This window comes from Scomber scombrus, chromosome 16 (assembly GCF_963691925.1).
Source record: "Scomber scombrus chromosome 16, fScoSco1.1, whole genome shotgun sequence".
Taxonomy (NCBI): Eukaryota; Metazoa; Chordata; class Actinopteri; order Scombriformes; family Scombridae; genus Scomber; species Scomber scombrus.
The window spans coordinates 20334378-20357738 of NC_084985.1; the positions used below are offsets into that span (position 1 = coordinate 20334378).

The 23361-nt window shown below is 40.9% G+C and overlaps 1 protein-coding gene across 1 annotated transcript in view; it reads right to left on the reverse strand.

The window, feature by feature from the left end:
• csmd2 (CUB and Sushi multiple domains 2) overlaps positions 1-23361 on the reverse strand; it is a 240549-nt gene that overhangs the window by 153405 nt on the left and 63783 nt on the right. Inside the window, exons 4-5 of the mRNA XM_062436522.1 lie at positions 15254-15448; positions 11460-11667 (exon numbers count right to left, since the gene is read on the reverse strand). Of these exons, the coding sequence (XP_062292506.1) occupies positions 11460-11667; positions 15254-15448 (403 nt within the window). The remainder of the gene's footprint in view (positions 1-11459; positions 11668-15253; positions 15449-23361) is intronic.

Sequence of the window (23361 nt, forward strand, 5' to 3'; positions counted from 1 at the left end):
TTCAGTAATCCTCCGTTATCGCACAGTTGGGGAGGATAGTGAAGCTAATAACACCGTGATATTAGCAACGCTGATCTGCGAGTGATAGAGCCAGGCAGCGCTAGCTATTAATTCTGTCTGCATGTGCCCCAGACCAGACTAATCTCTATTTTAATTATTTTTTCCTCTACGCCCCCCTGCCCACCCCTCTTGTCAATGTTCTCTAATCAGACCATCTAATTAAAAAAACAAGAAGGGTGGCACGCAGGCAGGCACGGTGTTGAAAAAGACAGAGAGGTGCAATGTAGGTAGTATATGAGGTGCATATTTTGGCATAAGATTAAACGTGATAGCCTAAACTACAATGTACACTGGAATGGACTTCAGGTTCTGTGTGTGTGCGTGTGTCTGTGTGTGTGTGTGTGTGTGTGTGTGTGTGTGTGTGTGTGTGTGTGTCCAACGCTGTTTTTTTCCCTTCCTTTTTATAACTCAAATGCCAAAACCTTAAAATCATGAGATTAACAGTAGAATAACCTTTGAATTTTAGATCCCTAACAATAACAAAAGAAGACTTTGGTGCTCCGTCAGTGCACATTTATCATGTTAAAGCTCTGTCGAGATACAGGTTTTGTTTTACTTGTCTCTCTGTCTTTGTTTCTGTCTCATTCTGTCGGTGGTGAAAGTGGGATTAAGAAGGATTGCAGTGCTATGGGATCAATATGATGCTGACACTCTCCAAAATTCTCTACCAAGCAAAAACCCACTTACAGAGGGGGTCTAATGGCTCACATAACCACTATATCACTTTAGCTTTGACTTAACTTCCGAAGCAACTGCCTTGTCTGCAATGACTATTTGGTTATTCAGAAAAACAAAACAAAACAAATAAAAAAACACCAACTGTAAGCTGTGGTTGAAAGCTTCAGATAGGCTGAACAATAAAATAAAATACAAAAAACATTTTAATATCCTGTTTATGATACAATAACATATGCTGGGAACATAAAGTAATAACTACACATAATGAAAGAAATGATTACAATATTGGCAGGTTATTTTGGTTTTTACAGCTTTTTTTGTGAAAAATAAAATAACTTAAAACAAACCAATATATATATATATAGTGAGAGACAATGAACAATTCATTAACCTTATTATTACAATATTACAGAGTCCTGAAAAATGATGTTTGTTTATCTTGTGTTTAAATATAAATGGTTCAAATACTAATAATAATAATTAACCTAAACACACAAAGTTAAAACAAATAAACAAACAAATAATTTTAAAATTTTGTTCCACACAACCTAACACAGTTATTAACATTATAACTTTTTTTGCAACTAGGCTGAGCAAGTTTTAAATCCAGATACAGACTCAATAGGTTGGACATACGGCAAAGACTTTTTTACAGCGAGGGCCAACATTGCCTGTCAGCCTTTGCGCGCCCACATTTATTGATGCAGTTGAGAAGAGTTTTTATGGAGGCACGCTGCCTTGTGGCCTGTAGTTGCTGGTCAAGGCACGTTCACTAGAGTTCATAAAGGTTCCTCTGTAAATATATTCAGGTTGGCCTAATGACACCTCATTCAAAAAAAGGCCACTTCTGTCTGATGAATGGGAAGAGAACAGGTATTCCACTGCCACGCTTCACACACACAAACACACATTCACAACCTGTCCTCAGAAGATTAAGATATATTACACTCCTAACCAGCAAGCACGTCCTTGCTTTATTTCACCTTGCAGATTTCTTCCTTCCCCCTCTCCTCATCCTTCTTTATTCCTTCATTACTAGCTACACATGTAAGCTCTCTATGCTTGATGTCCAGTGTTATCTTATTAATGATCATGTGTTCCGAAACATGTAGAGGAGGACCCGTACTGTGTGAGAAATGTCTTCCCAAAAGGTGAGAATGACTCTGCCTCGGCTTCTGCTGTATCAATCTTCTGTGTTCCCAGAATGAGTCAGCAATTAAGATTTAAAGCACATCTGACATCACTGCAAGCTCCTTTTTAATGTTTTTAAGTTTTAAAATCAGTTATGCAATGTTTTCAGACTCATACTTCATTTAGTGTGGTGGAAATATCAAGACAAAAGCACAGCATGGAGAAGGTTCTGGGTTTGCAATATGTGTGGAATTGGGGAAATCAGAAAATAAAGGCCTCTCTCTAACTTAAGCTTGTACCAAATAAAGGCTTGGCTCTCTCTGCAACTGAGGTAAACAAAAGCCCAGGCCACAATTTGAGTATTTATTTTTGTCTTTGTTCTGCCAGGTTTGAGTTGTTTCTACAAATTTCCGATGCATTCTCACTTGTTTTAGAGATTTAGTAGACACAAGCGTCATTGCCTGCAAACAGCAGATCACTCCACTAAAATCAACACAATGGTGCTTGATTTGACAAAAGCAAGCTGATTTGCATTGGAAAGAAGGGGAATTATCTGACGCCGTTGGCTGATGTTGTCATGTATAATTACTTGTCAAGAAGGCTAGCTTTGCAAAGCGGTGGTTATGCATGTGGCGTGCATGTGTTTGTGCTTTTTTTTGTTGATGTATTTGCAAGTTGTTCTGTGGAAAAGGGAGGTTAGAGACGGAAAATATAGGGATGTGTTTGGTTGAGCAGTGACCCAGATCAGACAGTGACATCTCTGTCCACTCGGGGGACGCTCAGGGACAGGATGTCCTGCTGTAGCTGCAGCATGGCCACACTGATCTACCTTGACATTTATTTGGTCTAGTTCTAGTTCTCTACAGTATATTGTTTTTTTATTTAAACAAGAAGTAATGTGTTGAGATGATTTTACTGATTATTGTAAAACAATGATGAAAGTTTGAAGAAAAGTAATCATTAATGTTTGAAATGTTATGAGGTCTTTGTTTTGGAAATGCTCTAACAAATAAATTTTTTTTCCCATTACTGTCTGGTTTGGAAAGCTGTGTATGAGTGGCCTGTAGATCAACATAAATAGCCAATGAGCATGCGCTAAGTAAGGCCAATCCCATACTAGACTGTCGGTCATACAGTAGCAACCAGCCCCTACAGAGCTAGCTGCAGCCCTTTAGTCAATGGAAGAGTTTTATTCTTCCATAGGACAAAAATTCAGAGTCAGACTACTGAACTCCTTTGAATGACTTGTTGGCAAGATTCTGCTGCACTACAAACACGTCTAAGTGCATGTACGTGCACACACAAACACACATCCATATTAAACAATCAGATGCAATGTCTTGGCTGCATGTACAGTACTTAACTTTGATTCTCCACTCTTTACTGCCCTTCTTTTACAATCTAATTTCTGTACACAGTGTCCTCTACATCAGACCGCACCAATAGAGTGCACTGTAATTTTGGCCAGTTGATTTCATACGTAGCTGTGCTTCTAAGCCTCCTTTCTCAGCCCTTCCTCTTCCTTTTGCTTTATCTTGGCTAATTACTTATTGAATAATCAACTGGTGTGACGTCTCTCGCGGTCCTGTGAAGCTTAACATGTTGCCCCTATCACACTCTCAAAGAAAGATTATGAAAGTCTGAGGTTAAAGGTACAAAAAAATCTGGCAGAAAACTGACGCTGACCAAATGAGCTGCTCAAAATCAATTTCCATACCACTGCTCTCTTTTGATCACGCTATAACAAAAACACTTTAAAGCAAGCCATCCCTCTTTAGGTTAGCAGCACTTGACCCAGGAAGTGAATTACAGGATCAAAGCGAGCTGTAGGATGATGCAGTTAAAGCTACAGAACAAACTTGAATACATAACTACTCTTACCAAAGTGACAGATGATAAAAGACATGGGAGGAAAGAGATTAATTCTGGTTTTGAGTGAACTAAATAACTATGCTGATCCTTGGACTTACACTATCAACAAGTTCATAACTGCTCTCAACATGAATAATCAAATAATGAGTAGAAAGACAGAGGACACTGTTGAGTAAAGAGGATAAACAGACCCCATACTCCGGTGTCATGAAGGGTAGAATTAGAGTTTTAGGGATTATGGATCAAGAGAAAAACAGTGAACACACACTCTTGGGTAATAGGATTATTCACAAATCCATTTTTTTAATTGTCATAAATGTACTACAGCAGTTACTGAGATACAAACATTATTTTGGTATCAAGCTTCTCCTGTGGGAGTTTGATAAGCCTCCCTCCCCCTGATAAAAATGTATTTTCTTTTTTTTTTCTTCTTGCTAAAATGAAATAGTGCATTCAGGCCTGAGGCAGCAATGTGCATAACTTTAAATATGTCTCAGTGTACAGATCATAAGCCATTAGTGCATCTGTGGGACTGTTAAAAGCGACAGATTGGATCCCAGTGGTGCAATGCTTAGTAAACACAACTAAAGAGACACCCAGTCAGGGCACAGTGATGTGGCCCATTACCTCTAACCTCTGTGTGTTCTCTGGTCTCACTGGGATAAGGGGTAAGGTAACACATGGCTAGACTTGCTTACACAGACACATTGCTATTGAGCTGTTTTCACTCAGGGGACCTCGTTTATAGGTTAGACTAAATATTGCATAGTAAATTGCTGCTCCTGCTGTTTTTTAACATAACACAGATGATCAATGACAATTAATGATACTAAGATGACAATCAAGAACAGAATGCCTTCCTTTTTAATTTACTGTGCTGTAAGTTTGACAATCCAGCTGAAAAAAGTCTCACCTTGAGAGGCAAAAAACATAAGCCAGCCTGGAAGGTTGATAGAAAACGTTGGCCCATTTTTGCTAACCTTGCTCTCTGCACTCCAAATCCCATCTCCTCTCCAGCTTTTAGTCTGAGCAATGTGACAGAGGGAGTAACAAAGTGTGAAGTGCTGGGGTGAGCCAATCTGCAGCATGGCACCAGGTGTTGGAGATAATGTTCCACTGGAGCATTTCTTGGCGGGTGGCGCAAAGTTCATCATAACTGCTGTTTTGATCGATGGCATGTTGCAGATTGAGTCCTCAAGCAAGAGCTGCTGTTAACAAATCCTGACTCAGGCAAACAGACTTTGAGGGGCCTCAGTGGAGAGACTGGCAAAGACAGCTATTGATCCACTGGTGGAGCACAGGCCAATAAGCCAAACTATGATTTTAGATGTATAAAGTTGACAGTGCAAAAAAAAAAAGTAGGAGACTGGAAAACCATTCAATAGAACAGTAGAATTGACCTGTTGAAATTTGTTGGGTAACAGGCCTATTCCAAATAAAATCTGAAGACTTTGTTTTATGGACAATCAATTAAACAGTGCAGTGAATGTCTACTATAAAAAATGAAAATACAAATAGAAATGTTAGGTTAAGCTCTCATAAACATCTAGTATAGTACAGGTCGTCAAATCACCTTTTATTTCCAGACAATTATTTTGCAAAAGTTAGAAATGCTATTTATATTACAGTCCAAATGTCACTGCTAAATAAAGTAACATCAGGATCATGGTGGTCATCACAATTCACCTTTTTGAGAACTTGGGCAAGAACAGCAGCAGGTCTAAGACTTGTCTGCAAGTTGAAGAATAGTAAATGGTTAAAGCTGGAGTGTAGGACTTTTGTCTCCACCTTCTGGCAGTGAGAGCAATTACAAAAACAAGGTTGAGACACTGCTACATTATAGCTATAGATATAATATATATTCTGCTGTAGTCTACTCCATTGCTACTGTTGCAGCTGTAAAACGGGGCATATATTTTGAGCTTCACACAACCCACAGAAAATGACTCGTTTCACTATCAGAATATGATCCGTTTGTCGAACAACATTTTGCACGTCTAGAAGCGTGTCACGATGAAATTATTTTATGCCTGTTCAAGTTAGCAGAGAGCTAATCAGAAGATAGCCTGTTCAGCTGGCTGAAGCCTCTGGTGTGCAAGGCCTGCCCATTGAGCATGCACAGTATGCTTTTGTCAGGCCAGGATGGGAATGTCAAACCTGACAACAAATAGAAAGCTGAGGGATACTGTGAAATACAGAGAGATTTATCTGACGGTAATAGGCTTAATCAGTACTGAGCTCATTTGGCAAAGGCTTGAATGCAACAGACATTCATTTATATGTAAAAGTTCGGTACTGCAGGTTTAAGTCTACAGAGTCTGTTGAGACAGGCAGAGGAAAAAAAGTAAGAGTGCGACAGGGATACAAAGAAAGGGATTTGGATGCATCAAGATGGGAGGGTGTAATAGATGTGTCTGGTATATATAACCCCCTCACAGCATGATCTGGAGGTTCGTTTGACGTGATCCTCCTTGATGTGCGTCAAGGCATCATTACCATCCTTCACATCAGCCGTGAGACATTTCCATCTCAGCTGTTGTTTATCGCCACATGAGCTTCCTCCATTGTAAAGTTTAAAGATGTATAGTTGTGGGCTCTTAGATATGCACATCATCCCCATTGCAGCAGTCATGCAAAGTTAGGAGAAGTACATGAGACAACAGTAACCAGTGTTTGTGAATGCACAAATCAAAAGCAACAAAACTTCTGACGTGCACCGCACAAACACCTTGGGCTGTGTTTCAAACTTTTGAATCCAAAAAAGTTTACCGAATGTGACGTATGCTATTCATTATCTTTAGTTTAATTTTGTTTTGGATGATTTGTGTGGGTTTTATGATGAGAGTCCCACTTACAGTAAATGACTATGGAATATATAATGAAAGACTATAGACTTTCATTAGACAATCAGACCAAACTATCCCCTCAGATGCTTTATGACACCCACATTGTAATGAGAGGGAGAGAGAGAGAAGCACCAAGAAGAGACAGAGACAGTGAAAGGGAGAGAAATGCCAGAGTCAGACCGTCCAATACGTGACCAGACTAGTAATGTTGCGGTGAATTACCGGTAAAGCTCCAGAGCAAAACGCTTCCTATACTCCAACAGTCTGGGTTGTGAGAAACAGGCCACAGCGTAAGAAATGGATACAAAATGAATTCAACATTTAACACTGAGAAAATATACACCCACTCAACCATCACACAGTATCCATTTAAAACACATCTATACAAAGTGACGCTGCCTTCCCTGCCAACACTCTGTATTCACATGCCCAAAATAACTGCCTTAGTGCCCGGACCTACAATCAAATATGTTTTTAAACAGTGAACTTTGAGGATCACAGATAGGCAAACCACCTTTTCTTGTGCTGACAGGCAAACAATGGTCAGATAAAATGCACACTCACTCGCTCCCATAAACGCTCTGACAGTGACTGTTTTATTGCAGGAAATGCTTAAAAAGGAGAGTACAAAATTGGCAGCCATTGCTTGACGTGGTAGACGCTGCTGTTGTTTCTCTCTCGGGAAAGTGTGTTACCCCAGTGGTGAACAGCAGTCAGGACGCACACAGAACACATACAGGAGTAAAATACTGTATACACACTCTCATGGATGCACGTATATATACACACGCAAAAGCGCGCATGTGCTGGACCGTCTAATTATAACTGAGTTTGAGCTGCAGTAAACCACAACTTGAATCTCACGAGCATCCACATGAAAAACTTCACCAATCTCTTTGAAAGCACAAAAACAAAAGTTGAGGGATTTATCTCCTCAAAAATGAATCGTACTCATATGGCTGAAACTCCCATCGGAAACAAGAGAAAACAGCCTCTGGACTTAAAACGCTGTTCTGAAGACGATTCACTCGCTCTCAGGTGAGTCAAGCTAACAGCCAATCAATCTATCCAGTGTTCTGCACTATTCTGTAACAACTCTTCATCTCTTCATCTCTCTCATACACACACACACACACACACACACACACACACACACACACACACACACACACACACACACACACACACATATAGACCTGCTCCTTCCAAAGGTTGACACATATCAGCACTGCAGGGATAATCCATATGCTCAAATGTCAGTGTCTCAAATCCATAGGGTGTCGGGTTAAAAGGGAGAGGAGAAAGGATGGGAGGCTACCTAAAGAGATCAAAACTCATGGGGCTCTCAGAGTTCCTAACAGGAGGAAATAAGTTGCATTTACCCGGGGAGCTTTGTGTTGTCAGCGATGGATGCAAAAAGAGAAGAAAAAGAAGCCTCTTGTGGGAAATAAGAGTTTGCAAAAGTTACAAGAACAAAAAATGAAGACATAGATTTTGTGTGGGAACACTTTCTGTAAAATGGTGCGATCACTGAACTGTGATGCAGCAATTTCTTTAACAGAATGCCATTTTTTTTCTCCTTGTTGAATCAAGGGAATAATGCCAATATTCACAGAACTTTTAACTCCAGATTCAAGCACTTTATACTCTCTGTTTACAGTATGCAAGGTATGGCGGGACTTGCTTTCGGCATCTCGAGGGAGCGCTGCTGGCAGATGAAAATGTATTATGGTGCTCTGCAAAACAATTGAGCGCCAAAGAAAATTACAAGTCAAATAGCTCTGAGTTCCACTTAGTAGCAAGCAGGCGAATAAGCATCTGGCAATTGCCGAGCGTCAGGCGTTATTTACATTGCCTCAAAGTGGATGGTGATGGGGAAGAAAATCAATGTGGATGCAAACAGTGTAATGGCAGAGTAATGTGTTCCCCTGGGCAAACAACACTGACAAAGTCCTGTCAGGGTAATGCCGTGTGGCGGCGGGATTCAGGTGCCGTTTTTACCATCCCCTTCCACTGCCACGTTCAATCCACATGCACATCTCAGCTGCTCAAGTCAGTCTTCAATGCTGTCTTTTTTTTCCTGATGCCTTTTTGGAATGCTAACTCTGCAAGGCTGCCAATCAAAGCACTGGATTGTACGGTAAACAAGAATGTAAAAGGACAAGATCAGATTCACATATGCAAAGGGTGATGTTCTCTATGGTGATGGTGTCTATTCTTGTTAATTATTTTCCTTTCAAAACAGACACATCCACACACACATCAGGAGAACAGGGATCGTGCAAACTTGACCTGGTTTCGTTTGAGCTGTCGTGGGTTGATCAAGGAAGCTTGGCTTTGACCCTGATCCCTGGGTCTCTCTTCTCCTATTGGACCAATAAACCTGTCCATCAGTTATCAATCAACACAGCTCGTAGAACTCTCTACAGTTTGAATTAAGTAGGCGGTGTGATGCCAACATTATACACTTTCAATAACTCTGAAATCCACTTGCCATTTGATCAGGTCACTAGAATATATCACTTCCTTTCTTCTAGCTTCAAGATACAAGCTATGAGCCATAAAATCACTGAAAAAAAGATTCAAGATGCAAATCAAGAGGAAAACACAAGAATCCAGGTATGAGTTTTTATGTCTTTTGTGATGGAGAGGAATGCTCACCTTGTACAGCCTACTGAGACAATGCTTTCCTAAAATTCTCAACTGGATAGTGAACCCTTATTCAGTTAATACCTGACCTGAAAGAGAGAAACACCACTTTAAACTTCACCTTATCCCTGTACAAACCAGTCTGATTAAGTAACAGACCAGCCCAATTATATGGAGAGAGAGAAAGAGAGACAGAGTAGAGGGCTCACTGAGCCATACACTGTCAGGATGTGTGCTTTAGGTCAGCACCATCATAGCGCTCCACCTGACCTCTCTAATTGGCCACCAGCTGGGAAGTTGTAATCCCTCCGCCCATCTATGTAGTTTTCCACTTTGACGTCCATCCTCGCCTTGGACGGCCTTGCCCTCCTCTCCCATTTTCTCCTCTGGTGTCTGGTGGTTCTTACAGTTTGACCCCATCACCCCCTTTGTCTGTCCTTACACTTCCCTGCACACTCTAAAATTATAGATACTCAGCTACTTAGACACTTTAGAGATAAAGTTACTCTGTTGAAAATTTGCTGGTCTCTTTGAGGCGTTGGTATGAAACAGCCAACACTTCTCAAGTCAATACTATGTGGTTAAAACCCGGTCCAGCGTAGGAGAAAATGAAACAATAGAGGCAAGCCAGCATGTCTGCATCGTGTCCCCTGTCCCTTATGCTGCCTTTTCCTTGCAATGTGCATGATCAACTGTGACTTGAGCTCTGCATTGCTTGCCAATGGCCGTTCTCCCTCATTTCTAGTCACTTTCTACTTACTGCTCTTTAAGACAGTTTAGCAGCCGTGCCGTAGGTGCACCACCATAGGCGCCCCTGGCAAAAATCGCCACGAAGATGACACACTCAGTAGAGATTTTGGCGCCCCACATGACAACAGAGAGTAAATCAAAGCCTGGGACAAGAAGCTGATGACATCGTAAAATGTGCAAAAGAAGCATAGTCAGGCTGCTGTCTGTCGGAGTCTGGGAAGCGATCAACTCTCAGTTGGCCAAGCAGAGATTCAAAGAGACTTTCATATCAGGATACAAGGCACACAATTCACAGTTTTAGGACCGCTCAGAGTTAATCAGAGTTCTTCTCGAGAAGTGTTTTTCTGAACTACTGAGCAAATGAGTTTCCAGGGGCCATCTCACTCTAAGATGACTGCTCATATATTCTTTCTAAACCTGTTTCCTCTATCAACAGTCCTCTTTCCCTCTGTCTTTTTGTTCGTTTGTGTGCTTCAAGCATTTAATAGCTCAGCCAGTGCTACCCCTTGTCCCTTCCTGCCAACTGCCTGTGGCTGTAACTTCAAAGTACTTCTCTGTCTTCTCTTGTTTAGAAAAACTGCATGTCTCATACATGATCCTGGAAATAGATTTTTTAGAGACTTTTATATTTCACCCCAGAGAAAGAAAGTACAGTGGATTTTTCTGGCATATGACAGTTCACATGAATATGACACATGCATATTTTTGATGCAAAGATTAGCCTTGTGTGGTGAGTGAGTGGGGGGAGGACGAAGTTCTTAAGATTGCCAGCACAAATATATGAGAGTGTGGCTGAAACTGTGAATACTTATGTGCACATGTCCATTTGTGCCCATATGGGATCTACTATGTGTGCATGTGTGGGTGAAATAACACTATACGTGCAGGCTGGCGGTGGTAATCGAGCTCACTAATTACTTCCTGAGCTGAGAGAGTTGTCAGAGAGAGGAGGAGCTGCCACAGATGGTGAGAGACTCACACTGACGCCAGGATATCTTACCTCTTCATCATTAGAGCTGAGCATGTGTGTTTGTGGGAGACTGAGTAATTGTGAGAATCAGCGAGAGTGTGTGACCAAGATCGGGTGTTGAAATTACGATTTAAAACCATGTACCACATAAGAGTTAATCAAGTTCTTGACACACCCTGATGGGGAAAAACTATGAACTGCATATCAAATAAATAAATGTTATCAGTTTATTTACTATATTCAATTTAAAGATACTACTTGCAACACTTGAAATTTGATCATCAGTTCTTGTTCCTCTGCTATATTCCAGACACTTCTGGGGCAGCCATGGTCACCCACTGGCTCAACCCAACAACCATCCACCTCCAACCACACTTTAACTAGCTTATTCCATTATCTGCAAAAGTGCCTGTGGGCAGGTGATGCACCAACAGTCTCCTTCCTTACCTGGCCCTAGCTTAGTCTGCTCTCCAGACAAAAGATGCTGCAGGCTTACTACTCACCACTGTGAAGATCCGTCTGTACCGCTGACCTCCAACAGGTCATAGTCGTCTTCCAGCTGAAAGTCGGAGAAAACCAGGGCGATGGTGTCACCCGGCTCGGCCAGCACAGTCCAGGTGCAGTCGGCGTTGTTGTTGTACTCGGCGGGGTAATTGGGAGTGGTGATCACCCCACTCTGGCCTCGCAGTGTCCCGCCACACCCATCATCCGCTACAAGGAGTGCAGGAGAGAGAATGTTGTGAAAGGCTTAGTTGTGAGAGAAGGATATATAAACAGAAATAGTCACAGACTGTGCGGAGATGATTTAGGATGTAAAGACCAACAGATATCGTAGGAGAGTTAGGGTAGTAAAATACTTATTAACACAACCTGCAACTTAACTTGGCGGTGGTGATGTCATACTGAAATCCTGACTGGCTATTCTAAGCTTATTCAAGAAGGGTAACATATTGGTCCAAATATAAGACAGCACTGATTACGAGAACACCTTTTAAAGATAGAAAATGGTGTTAACATTTTACACTCAGCTGTCAAGCTGTTGGAAGCAGCCATTTACCATTTTGGCTGCTGACGTCAAGAGGTGTTTTTGAATATATTTTAAACAATACTGAGATGTCAAAAATGCTGATGACTGACAACATTAACGAAACACAAGTAATGACTCAGCACGGAAAGCCTTCAAAACTATGTCACTAAGTGGTAACTTTGTGGGTAAAGTTTTGTGATCTTCTTTGCATTACAAAAAAATACGTATATAGTTATTTTTTTCTGTCCTTACATGATGCTATGAGCCAAAGTGCAGATTTTCAAATTCAGAAGCAAAGATATGAGCAATGAGTTACAGCATATTGTTCCTTTGTCTGCAATTTTTGCCATGGCCCAGAGAGACAGCAGTCATTGGATTTCAAAATGCCCTACAGTACTTTTACAGTCAGCAGGGAGCAAAGTAGAGTGCATGATGTAACCTAATGCAACATGGGGGGAAGTGATTAAATCCTGATTAATTCAGATTTGTGTTAATCAAAGCAACTCTTCCCTCCTCAAGACAGCTTTAAGGAGACCATTAAATAATAAAGCACGCATTTAATGTGTTGCCAGGATTATTCCCTTCCTTCTGATATGTTCATTACAGCCTTTAACAGTACATTGTCATGTGAAATCTGGACTACTTTTCCTATGTGGAGTCTGTGGTAATACAGACTTAAAATATTGTATGCATGTCACGGTATGAACAGGGTCGACACATCAAACAGAGTTTTTAATGACACTTCCGTACTATTAATGTCTGTCTGTGTGTCTGTGTGTGTGTGTGTGTGTGTGTGTGTGTGTGTGTGTGTGTGTGTGTGTGTGTGTGTGTGTGTGTGTGTGTGTGTATGTGTGTGTGTGTGTGTGTGTGTGTGTGTGTGTGTGTGTGTGTGTGTGTGTGTGTGTGTTTCTGTGTCAGGGTGTAGTGGGATTCATTAATGGGCGGCCAGCTAGCTGTGTGTGGTGTTTTCCAAGAGGGGAGGAGGAGCTCGGAGGCATGGCTGCCTGTCTATCATCCATCCTACCTGTCACCACGGCAACCCCCCTGAGGGAGGGCAAGGGAGTGTACGGACGAGCGGAAACCTGTGAGGTGTGAACTTGAATAGGAGGGAAACCACGACAGAAGGGTGAGAAGGAGGGGATGACAGGTGACAAGCGAGGACGGCCGAGAGAAAAGTGTAGAGGGAAGGTGGACAATGAAGAAAGCGAGAGATTGCAAGAGGGGTGACAGGTGATTGTTGCAGAGGGAGTGACAGGAAGTAGAAGGCAGACAGAAGAAAGGATGAGGAAGTGCATTGATATTCTGTACAGGACAGTTTCTTCACACCTGAAGGGAAGTCTCTGACTCCAGACTCTCCCCTTCACCTTAACTCTCTCCATCGCTTTCTCCATTTTGTGTGTGCCACCAGCAAGCACAACAACTGAAAACTAAAAAATGACTCCAGCAATTGCCGTATGATAACCCAAAACTCTTCAAGATTTCAATGTCGGAGGTGTGTAGAAACATATTCAATTTTTTTCTCAGTCAATTGTAGATGTCAGGATGCTTACCACGGTTGAACAGCACATATTTTCATGCTGTCGCTTTGGATGTCATGGTTTCCATTAACATGGAGAGAACCGCTTTGATTCCTCTGAGCGTCATGGTAACCAAGATATGGGGGAGCATGTGCAATGCATGCACGCTAAAAAAAAATGCATGTTTAATATATACACCAAACATACACAAAGCTAGAAATCTATATTTAAGAGTCTAAATGGGAGAAGAAAAGCGAGAGAAAAGAGGCTAGAGATTCAGAATCTGAATAACAGATTGATGTTAAATCATTTACAAGGGCACTCATCAGAAAAAGTCTTTTTTTTTTTTTTTTAAATTACAGTGAAGAAAACAAATGATGAGCATGAAATATTAAACAATAACTATGCCATCAATGGCTGGCTATCATCTATGGCTCCACTGTCCAACAGTGCTGGCACGTTTGTGTTTGGAGATCATGCCAAAATCTTCTCTCCCACTCCCAAGTGACAGCATGAGTCCTGCTCTTACACATATGGTCAGGCTCTATAATTGGAGTGACATTAACAATGCACTTTTGTATGCATTATGAAGGAGCAGTCAGGTATACACGTTGACTTTTACGTGGCAGTAGGAGACCTCAATTAATCACAGCGGAAATTGCCAGTTTCTAAAACTTGTTGGCGTGTAATTTCTGCTGAAAAGGTGGAATAATCACATACTTGAGTGCTTGAGTAATTTTCCCTTTTCTAAGAAGCAGCCTGGATGCGCATTGAGGAAGAGAATGACAAAGCAGAGTTTGGGTCTAAACAGCAAACTGTTAGCGAATTATGAAAAGAAGGTAGAGAGTCAACAGTGTTCGTCACTGTTTCTGATGAGAAATGGAAGAAATTAGGAAGAATAGATTATAAAATGCATACATAATAACTAAATATGGAGTACAGGCATGTGCAAGTGCCTGCATGTGATTGGGTGGGTGGGGACTGTGCTGGCACGTGGTGCCCAGCCATGTGTGCTCATATGTGGGCTTCCTGACTCCCGGCCTGGTTGCAGATGGCACAGAGTCTCAGCACTCTGCTCAGCATGCACACTGACACAAACCATTGGCCACATGAACACACAGGCACACATAGGACAGCAAATTAATAAAAACATGCAAGATGCAAACTCACATGTGCAAGACATGAACATGCATTTCAAAGAAGCGAGGACTGACTTTCATACAACGTGGAATCCTGCAAAATGATGTACAGTAACACCATATTTGCCTCCACTGAACTATTCTGAAGAAGTGTTTCATGTTGGGTCAGAAAACACACACTGGCAGGTGTCGCTGCCGCAGGGGTGCTCGCTAACTGTGAGGAAGGACAACTGGCACAAGCACCTGACTGGGAGCTAACACATGAGGTCCTGTCATGGTAAATAAGATATCAGTATAACCACAGAAAACCTTGTCAGGTCATGTGGAGGCATGTGTAAATACGAGTGAGTGAGTGAGTGAGTGAGAGTGTGCGTGCGTGTGTGTGTGTGCATGTGTGTGGTTGTGTATCAACTGGTGAATAAAAGATGACATTAGCAAAGTTGATTCCTCTTCATGTCAAAAGCAAGGTCGTTTGTCATCTACAATATAATGATTTTTAAGGTCTTAAAAAAATGAAATCAATACAATAATGTAATGACTTTCAGGTCTCCTTTGTGACTTAGCCTAAAGACAAGTAATGATGGACAGTTTTGCACTGAGTCCTTCCCACATACCTCTGCAGTAGGGCAGGGGGAAATCCCATGCAGCTGTACCCGCTGAAGTGGCGAGGCAGGACAAGGTAGTGTGACCCTCAAGCACGTAGCCCGGGCTGCAGCTGTAGCGGATTTTGTCTCCGATGTTGAATGTGGACCCCTGCTGGAGGCCATTGAATAGCTGTCCAGGATTACCACACGTGTAGCTGGGCAAAGCTGGAGAGAGAGAGAGAAGAGGGAATGGACAATTAATGAGGCAGTTTGTGGTAAAGTCTGTGGCACTGCGTCTTGGTGGTACTGACAAGAGCCAGGAATGAAGAGACAGTACAGAGAAATCTGGTGACAGATTACAACATACAAGACACACACACACACACACACACACACACACACACACACACACACACACACACACACACACACACACACACACACACACACACACACACACACACACACACACACACACACACACACACACACACACACACACACAACCATCTGTTCACGACAACATATCTAACCCAAAAAATTACTCATTTCACAAATACACTTGCACAGTACATTTTCAATTAAAGTTATGTGATATGTTACAACAAAATGTAAAATTGTTTTTGTAATAGTAAAAATAATATAGTTTGCAGTATTTTTATTTTTAATCCTTTCAAATCAAACAAAATGTTTTCACCCCAACACAGCACTGCAAATGACCATATTAACATTATTCATTGATGCTACATTGACCGTCACTGTCCTATCATGTACTCACATGCAAATAAGTGAGCTCAGTATTGGCAGAATCTTGTCCAATTGTGTGTTTTTATGCAAATGAAGTTCAAATGAAGTTCAGCCAATCTCTTGCTCCTGAACCTCTTGTTTCAGCCTTTATACTCCAGTAAAAGACACGATTGCAGCTTCTGTTCAGCTTGATGACACATACAGTAGTAGAAAGCCTAAACCTAAATAGTGCAAAGTGCAGACTATTTTACTACATAATAATGGTAGTTGGCTTTGTGCTTGCAGAGAATAAATCCCCAGAGTATGAATCACACTGCCACAGTTAAACATGTATTGCACACACACACACACACACACACACACACACACACACACACACACACACACACACACACACACACACACACACACACACACACACACACACACACACACACACACACACACACACACACAACCATCTGTTCACGACAACATATCTAACCCAAAAAATTACTCATTTCACAAATACACTTGCACAGTACATTTTCAATTAAAGTTATGTGATATGTTACAACAAAATGTAAAATTGTTTTTGTAATAGTAAAAATAATATAGTTTGCAGTATTTTTATTTTTAATCCTTTCAAATCAAACAAAATGTTTTCACCCCAACACAGCACTGCAAATGACCATATTAACATTATTCATTGATGCTACATTGACCGTCACTGTCCTATCATGTACTCACATGCAAATAAGTGAGCTCAGTATTGGCAGAATCTTGTCCAATTGTGTGTTTTTATGCAAATGAAGTTCAAATGAAGTTCAGCCAATCTCTTGCTCCTGAACCTCTTGTTTCAGCCTTTATACTCCAGTAAAAGACACGATTGCAGCTTCTGTTCAGCTTGATGACACATACAGTAGTAGAAAGCCTAAACCTAAATAGTGCAAAGTGCAGACTATTTTACTACATAATAATGGTAGTTGGCTTTGTGCTTGCAGAGAATAAATCCCCAGAGTATGAATCACACTGCCACAGTTAAACATGTATTGCACACACACACACACACACACACACACACACACACACACACACACACACACACACACACACACACACACACACACACACACACACACACACACACACACACACGTATTCTGCCATTCAGCTACAGTCCCAGTCACACATTCACACAGCAAGAAAGCTGGCCAGAGCATGTGCTGGACTTTGGATGAAACTCAGTCTCTCCACAGGAACTGGGCTGAACTCTAGAGAGGACAGAATGGCTCCTATACAGCTACACAGCTTACTGGCACCTCACCACCACACTCAATGCATATTTGCCTCTCTACCCTATCAGCTCCCTACAGCTTCATGATGTGTATTACAAAAGATTCTAGGGAATCAACTTATGGCAATCAGCAAATGTTTGTATAAAGACATTTTCCTCTTGATAAGTTTGTAAAATGTTCTTTTTTTTTATTTTTTAGATGAATCAGGTTCTAAAGGATAAATAAAACTCAGAACAAGAGTAATATGCCAAGATGCATAGGAATTGGCTTTTTCTTTTAAAACATTAATGCAATGGTCTATTTTATCTTTTTTTTCCACATGTTTCACTCAAAAAAGCTTTCAACTTGACTTTATCTTAATTGACTTTAATGATTTCAAGTTTGAAAATGCCCTTTTGTGTGTTTGTTTTCATCGTTTCCCCTTCCAACCCCTGTTAGCTAAGGCTAGGTCTAACAAGGACGGATCAATCTTTTTACCCAACAGTGCATTCCACAGGGGTTGAGTGGAATTAACCAGCTGGTAAATAAATGGACTACAAACCGTTTATGTCCAGTTCAACCATTAGACAACAAATATGACCTTTAAATGCTTGATTTTGTGTGTAATCTTCACTAAGGTTACATTAGCTGTAAAGTCTTCAGTGATGCCATCTCACAGCCTGGGTATGAATTCTAGCTATGCGGGTTGATACTTGGCAGTCTGTCTATAGGTTGGTGGTAAAAGCTTTGCAGATGACAGATGTCCCAAAGCAAAGGCAATGTACTCTGTGTCCCCAACAGTGTCTGCCAAATTACTTAGAAAATGTAATGGCTGACAAATTAAATATTACTCAGAAAATGTAAGTTCAGAAAATTACATCACTTTACTGTAATGCAGCCTTAAAACCACGAAAAGACAAAACATAAAGAAAAAGTGATTGATCAGTTCAGTAATTGGAATTTATCCTTTCAGTTTTATGGCAATCCATCCAATATTTGTAGTACCCTGTTCTTAGAACTATGCTGCTAGCATGATGAATAGATCAATACAATGTGACATACAAAATACCATTTTAATAAAGTGACTTTTAATAATTCCACCATAAAAAGTCTTCAGTCTCCATTTATTAATTATTTTTTCGATTATAAGGAATGTGTCAGCAGCGTTTTTATGCAATGGGGCTAATCTAATTCTAGGCCATCCCACCTCACATTCATTTTTTTGTCATATCAAGATCCAAATTTAAAATATACAATCCAGAAATCCAGTATCAGCATTGTTGGTTAACAGTAAAACTATCAGTCAGGTCCTTATTGTAATCCACAACATTTCACTACATTTGTTTCTCTTAAAGAGTAAAATCACCAGTGGCTCTCTTAGGGCAAAAGACTGCAACTGCACTTCCAGCTACATCCTAATCAGTGATTTCACAGCAGGTGTTTTCCATCATCTGTTAAGGGCAGAACACCTGCTCAGACATCAAAGTTTTTGCCCTAAAAGAACCTAGTTAGTAATTGGGGACTCGCCTTTTAGCCAAATCCCATTCCCCGAAAGACTGACATGTGATTTTCAGGCTCCAGTGTGCCATAGCCTTTATTCTGACTAACCAAGGCCATCTTATTATAACTTCCCTTCCATCACAACCACATTTGCATATACACAAGGACTCTGTCTGATTAGCATATTAGCCGCTGGGTCTTAGGCTTCAGTACAGCAGCTCGACCACAGGAGGCTCTGGTGGCAGACAGGTAACTGCTTCACCCCTGTGGTTGTGACCATGTAAGGCCGATCAACACAGCTCCCGTGTCAGAAATGTTTTACCCTGAGCAATACTTTAGAGAGGAGGAAGGTCAGCTTGGATACAATGTAATGATCAAAGGATGGAGTGAGGTATAGAGATACTTTCTCAGACACTTTGACTTGTCAAACACAGGTGCAACTAGCCAGCAGTAACACTGGCTACATTCCACTCAGGTGTGCCAGGGCCCGGGCCAGATATTGCACATGCTGTCTTACTGGCATGGATTACTGGCATGCCTGAATGGAATGAAGCCATCATTAATGTTATTAGTTACACCTGTGCTTTTCCTGCTATGACTACTCAAAATGTCTGCTGTGAGTACAGTCTATTTTGGGGTAGAAATACTGGAAGAAGACGATGGCAGATGTGTAACAAAGAGAAAGGTGTGAGCAAGACTGTTGACTTGAACGATGGGGAGAAAGTGTGTGTGTACATGTATGTATGAGAGTTACGAAAGAAAGAGAGAAAGAGATGAACTGAATGACTGATTTCATTGCATTAGAGCTGATTGAGAGTACAGCGCTCTGAGACTGTGAATGTGCAAGTGTGTGCATGCAAGTACTATAAATGTGAGTGGGCATAAGTGTATATCCGTGTGTGTGTGTGTGTGTGTGTGTGTGTGTGTGTGTGTGTGTGTGTGTGTGTGTGTGCATGGATGTGATATTCTCATCACACTCTCCATTTCAGGTTATTAGTTTGGGCAGTAAATTAAGTCTAATAGTGCCATTACTGGTGCAATCCCTAAGACAGGGCTATGGCTGGAGCACTGAAGTGGCAAACACCTTCTTTTTTTAAACTTGTCCTAGAATCACCATGTTCTCTTTATTCCCACAGTGTGAATTTATCGGTCACTAATAAACACAAAAGTTAAAAAAGCATTGACAGTATTTGATATAGTGTATCAAGGCAGCGAGAATAATACTGAAAATTAAGTTGTTTTTTCCACACTTTGTTCTGAAAAAAATAATTTACCATCTAAAACTGATTTGAGGAGGGTAGAATTTTGTATGTGGCAATAATACAATTCAAGTAAAGGTAATGTCTTTATTTATGTATGATAAAGCAGAGGAAGTATTGAGTATTAAAATAAGGAAACAGTCAGAGGTGTATAAAAAACAACAACACCCCGGCCTTTTTTGCACTCTGCGCTTTAAACTCATTTATCACAATCTATTCGATTTATTCCTGCAGGTAAACCCTGAGACAGAGAGAGGGAATAAAATTGAAGATGGAGAGAGAGAGACAAAAAGCAAAAACACACACACACACACACACACACACACACACACACACACACACACACACACACACACACACACACACACACACACACACACACACACACACACACACACACACACACACACACACACACACACAACCAACCAAGGAGGTTTAGAAAATAATGAGAAAATTGTAAATATTTGTGAGACGACTTCACATTACTCTCCATTAATTTCCTCCCCTGCACACGCTTTCATATATGAGAATTATTTCACAAATTATTCTCCAAGCTTTACAGCCTTCACAGGCAAACTTAGCAGCACTTAGTGGCTCTTGTTGTACAACAGAGACATTAAAGGGGGTCTGGCTTTTCTCATCACGTGGACTATTCGATCCCAGCCCCCCAATGCCCAACCCCACAACAGCAGCCCTCGGGTGTTTGTCATGGCAGGTCCATAAGTCACTGGGATGGGAGACTGTGACATGGTTTGTCCCTTGGGCCCAGATGCTTTAAGCACTTCCAGTGCTGAAACAGCAAAGGATGTTCCTCGTCCATCAATGCATCCCTCTTTATAGCACACACTGGCTAACAGTGGAGCAATGCGAACATATTCGAGTATGCACCAACCTGTGTGCGCAGACACACATACATGCTGAAGGAGCCTTGCCATTCATCACACCATCCACCCCTTACAATGTCTGCTTACATTTCCTTACTCCTTCCCTCTTCTCCTCATCTTCTCTCATTCCTGGTGACTAGGACAAAAGCTTGTCTCCTAGGGGATGACCTTTGACCTTCATAAGACTGATGAACTCTCTTCCTGGGTGTGTTTGAGCCTGTTCCTCAATTTGTTATCCTCTCTCTTTCAGGAAAAGGGAATAGTTACATACCCGTACATAATGTGGAACCCATGCGACACAAAATGGTTCTTCAAAAAGCTGATGCTGCAAGATAGATATCATAAAGGTAGAGTATTTGAAGTCCAGTTTGAATAGAAATATGGATATGATTGCTATATTATAGACTGTAACATAATAGAGAGATAGACAAAGTGGATTTCTGCTATGTGTTATAGGACAGATTCGTTTTTTTGTGTCTCCTGAGTTATGAGGACGTTAGTTGTAGGAGGAACCAAGCCTATAAAAATAGGGAGTGTGTGAGACAGAGACAAACATGTGGAGACAACAGTTAGGGAGACAGGTATGTGTCATAACTAGGAATGTCAGGTATTTTTTGGCCATAATCCCAATTTGAATCTTTTTATATTAGGCGTGGGTCGATACCGAGTCCAATCAGTCACTCTGACTAAACAGCAGTGGTACAGTATGGAGCTTTGTTGAGTATTGACATGTGGCACGTCATCAAGTTACTCATGGGATTAACGTTAATCAGCAACAGCTGATATGATCATGATCTGTCACAGTTTGTCATTTTAACTGGTAAAATTGACAGTCAGCGCCAGCTAAAAATGAGAAGCTGCTAGCTGAATGTTTTGTACACTGTTACTCTTTGTCAATTAGACAGATTAGAGTTACAGTTGCCATTTAGTAAATCTGTTGATTTTGCCAACCAGGCTTTCAAAATTAAGTCACTCACCTGGGTGTGCACAAATCATTTTGAACAAAATATTATACTATAGGCTGTTATACAGGAGAGCGGTGCTGCAGCAGACTGAGATAGACAAAACGCAATAGAGTAATGGAAAGATCGGATCTATCAGCCTGGATTCTGATTCTTAGGATCTACTCAGGACATTTTTAATCAGTACAGTTGATCCAAAGTCCCTCTGCCTGTCTGCTGTGTAAGAAGTAGTAGCAGGAAGTGCATGATCAACACTGTTAAACAGGAAAATCCCATTGTGTAGTTTACATGAAGGGAGTTGTACTCTACCACGAGACATCTTGATAACTGCAGGCAGCAAACAAGCATAAAAAACTTGACAGTTTGCAGTGCTGACTTTATTCCATAAGCAAACGTTTAGACAAAAATGTGCTTTCTTCTGAGTATAAGTTCTTAAGAAGGAATGTTTATGCCCATACAGGTATATAATTTAAAAGGGGTGAGATATAGGTGTGTATTTTTTTAGTAAAAGGCTTCATATCAGGAGATCTGTCTATTTAATAGAACTAGAAAAGAGGATCTGGTTGCTGCATATTACAGACTGTAATAGAAGGGTGGAGAAAATGGATTTCTGCTACTCTATGTGTTCAAACATGCAAATATACTAAAATAAGATGGTTGCTAACATTAGCATTTAGCTAAAAGCAACACTGTGCTTAACTACATCCTCACAGAGCTGCTGGCATGGCTGGAGACTTTTAAAGTCTTGTTTTCCTCAAATTAGCATTTTCCCTTCAGTACATTTACCATTTCTTTTCAAATAAACAAAACAATGAAGAGAAAAGGATGGCATGGTGCAGGATAGTGATTAACCCATACTTTGAAGAGACAGAAAAGGAGACTTAACCATAAACAAATGGTAAGGAATAAACTGTTGGACATTAGGGGAAACAGCATTTTCGTAAATAAAAGAATGAATGTACAGCTGAATACCACATCTGAATTCTGCAGCACCTTGAACTACAATCATTTTCTGCAAAAGGAAGCAGGAAATGGAAAAACCAGATTAGTGTGAGTTGCTGGAGTTTGAAGTGATTTACTTTACTTTTATATTTGTGAAGGAATTCATCCACTATTGTATTAGCCTCAGTGCATCTCACCACCATCACTCCTTTGTGCCTTTCTTTCTGATTTCTTCCCTTTTCCATTCCTTTTGCTGTCCCTCCTACCTTCCTCTCCTTCTTCCTGCTACACATTTGGAAGTGACATTGCAAGATCGATCCCAACACACAGGTGCATTAGCTCAATAAGCAGTTTCTGCTTTGTCAAGCAGCAATTCAATCAATGCCTCCTGTTCCCTACACATGGGCTGGACAAAAGCTGGCAACTACCATCACTTCTGGTTAGAGAGGCTGAGGAATGCAGAAATTAACTCCTCCTCCTCCTTTCCATCTCAGAAACAGACCACATCCCATGCCTGAGTGTGTGCACATATAAGTTTGTATATTGTGTATACAGAGACACAAAAAATAAATTAATTTCTAACAA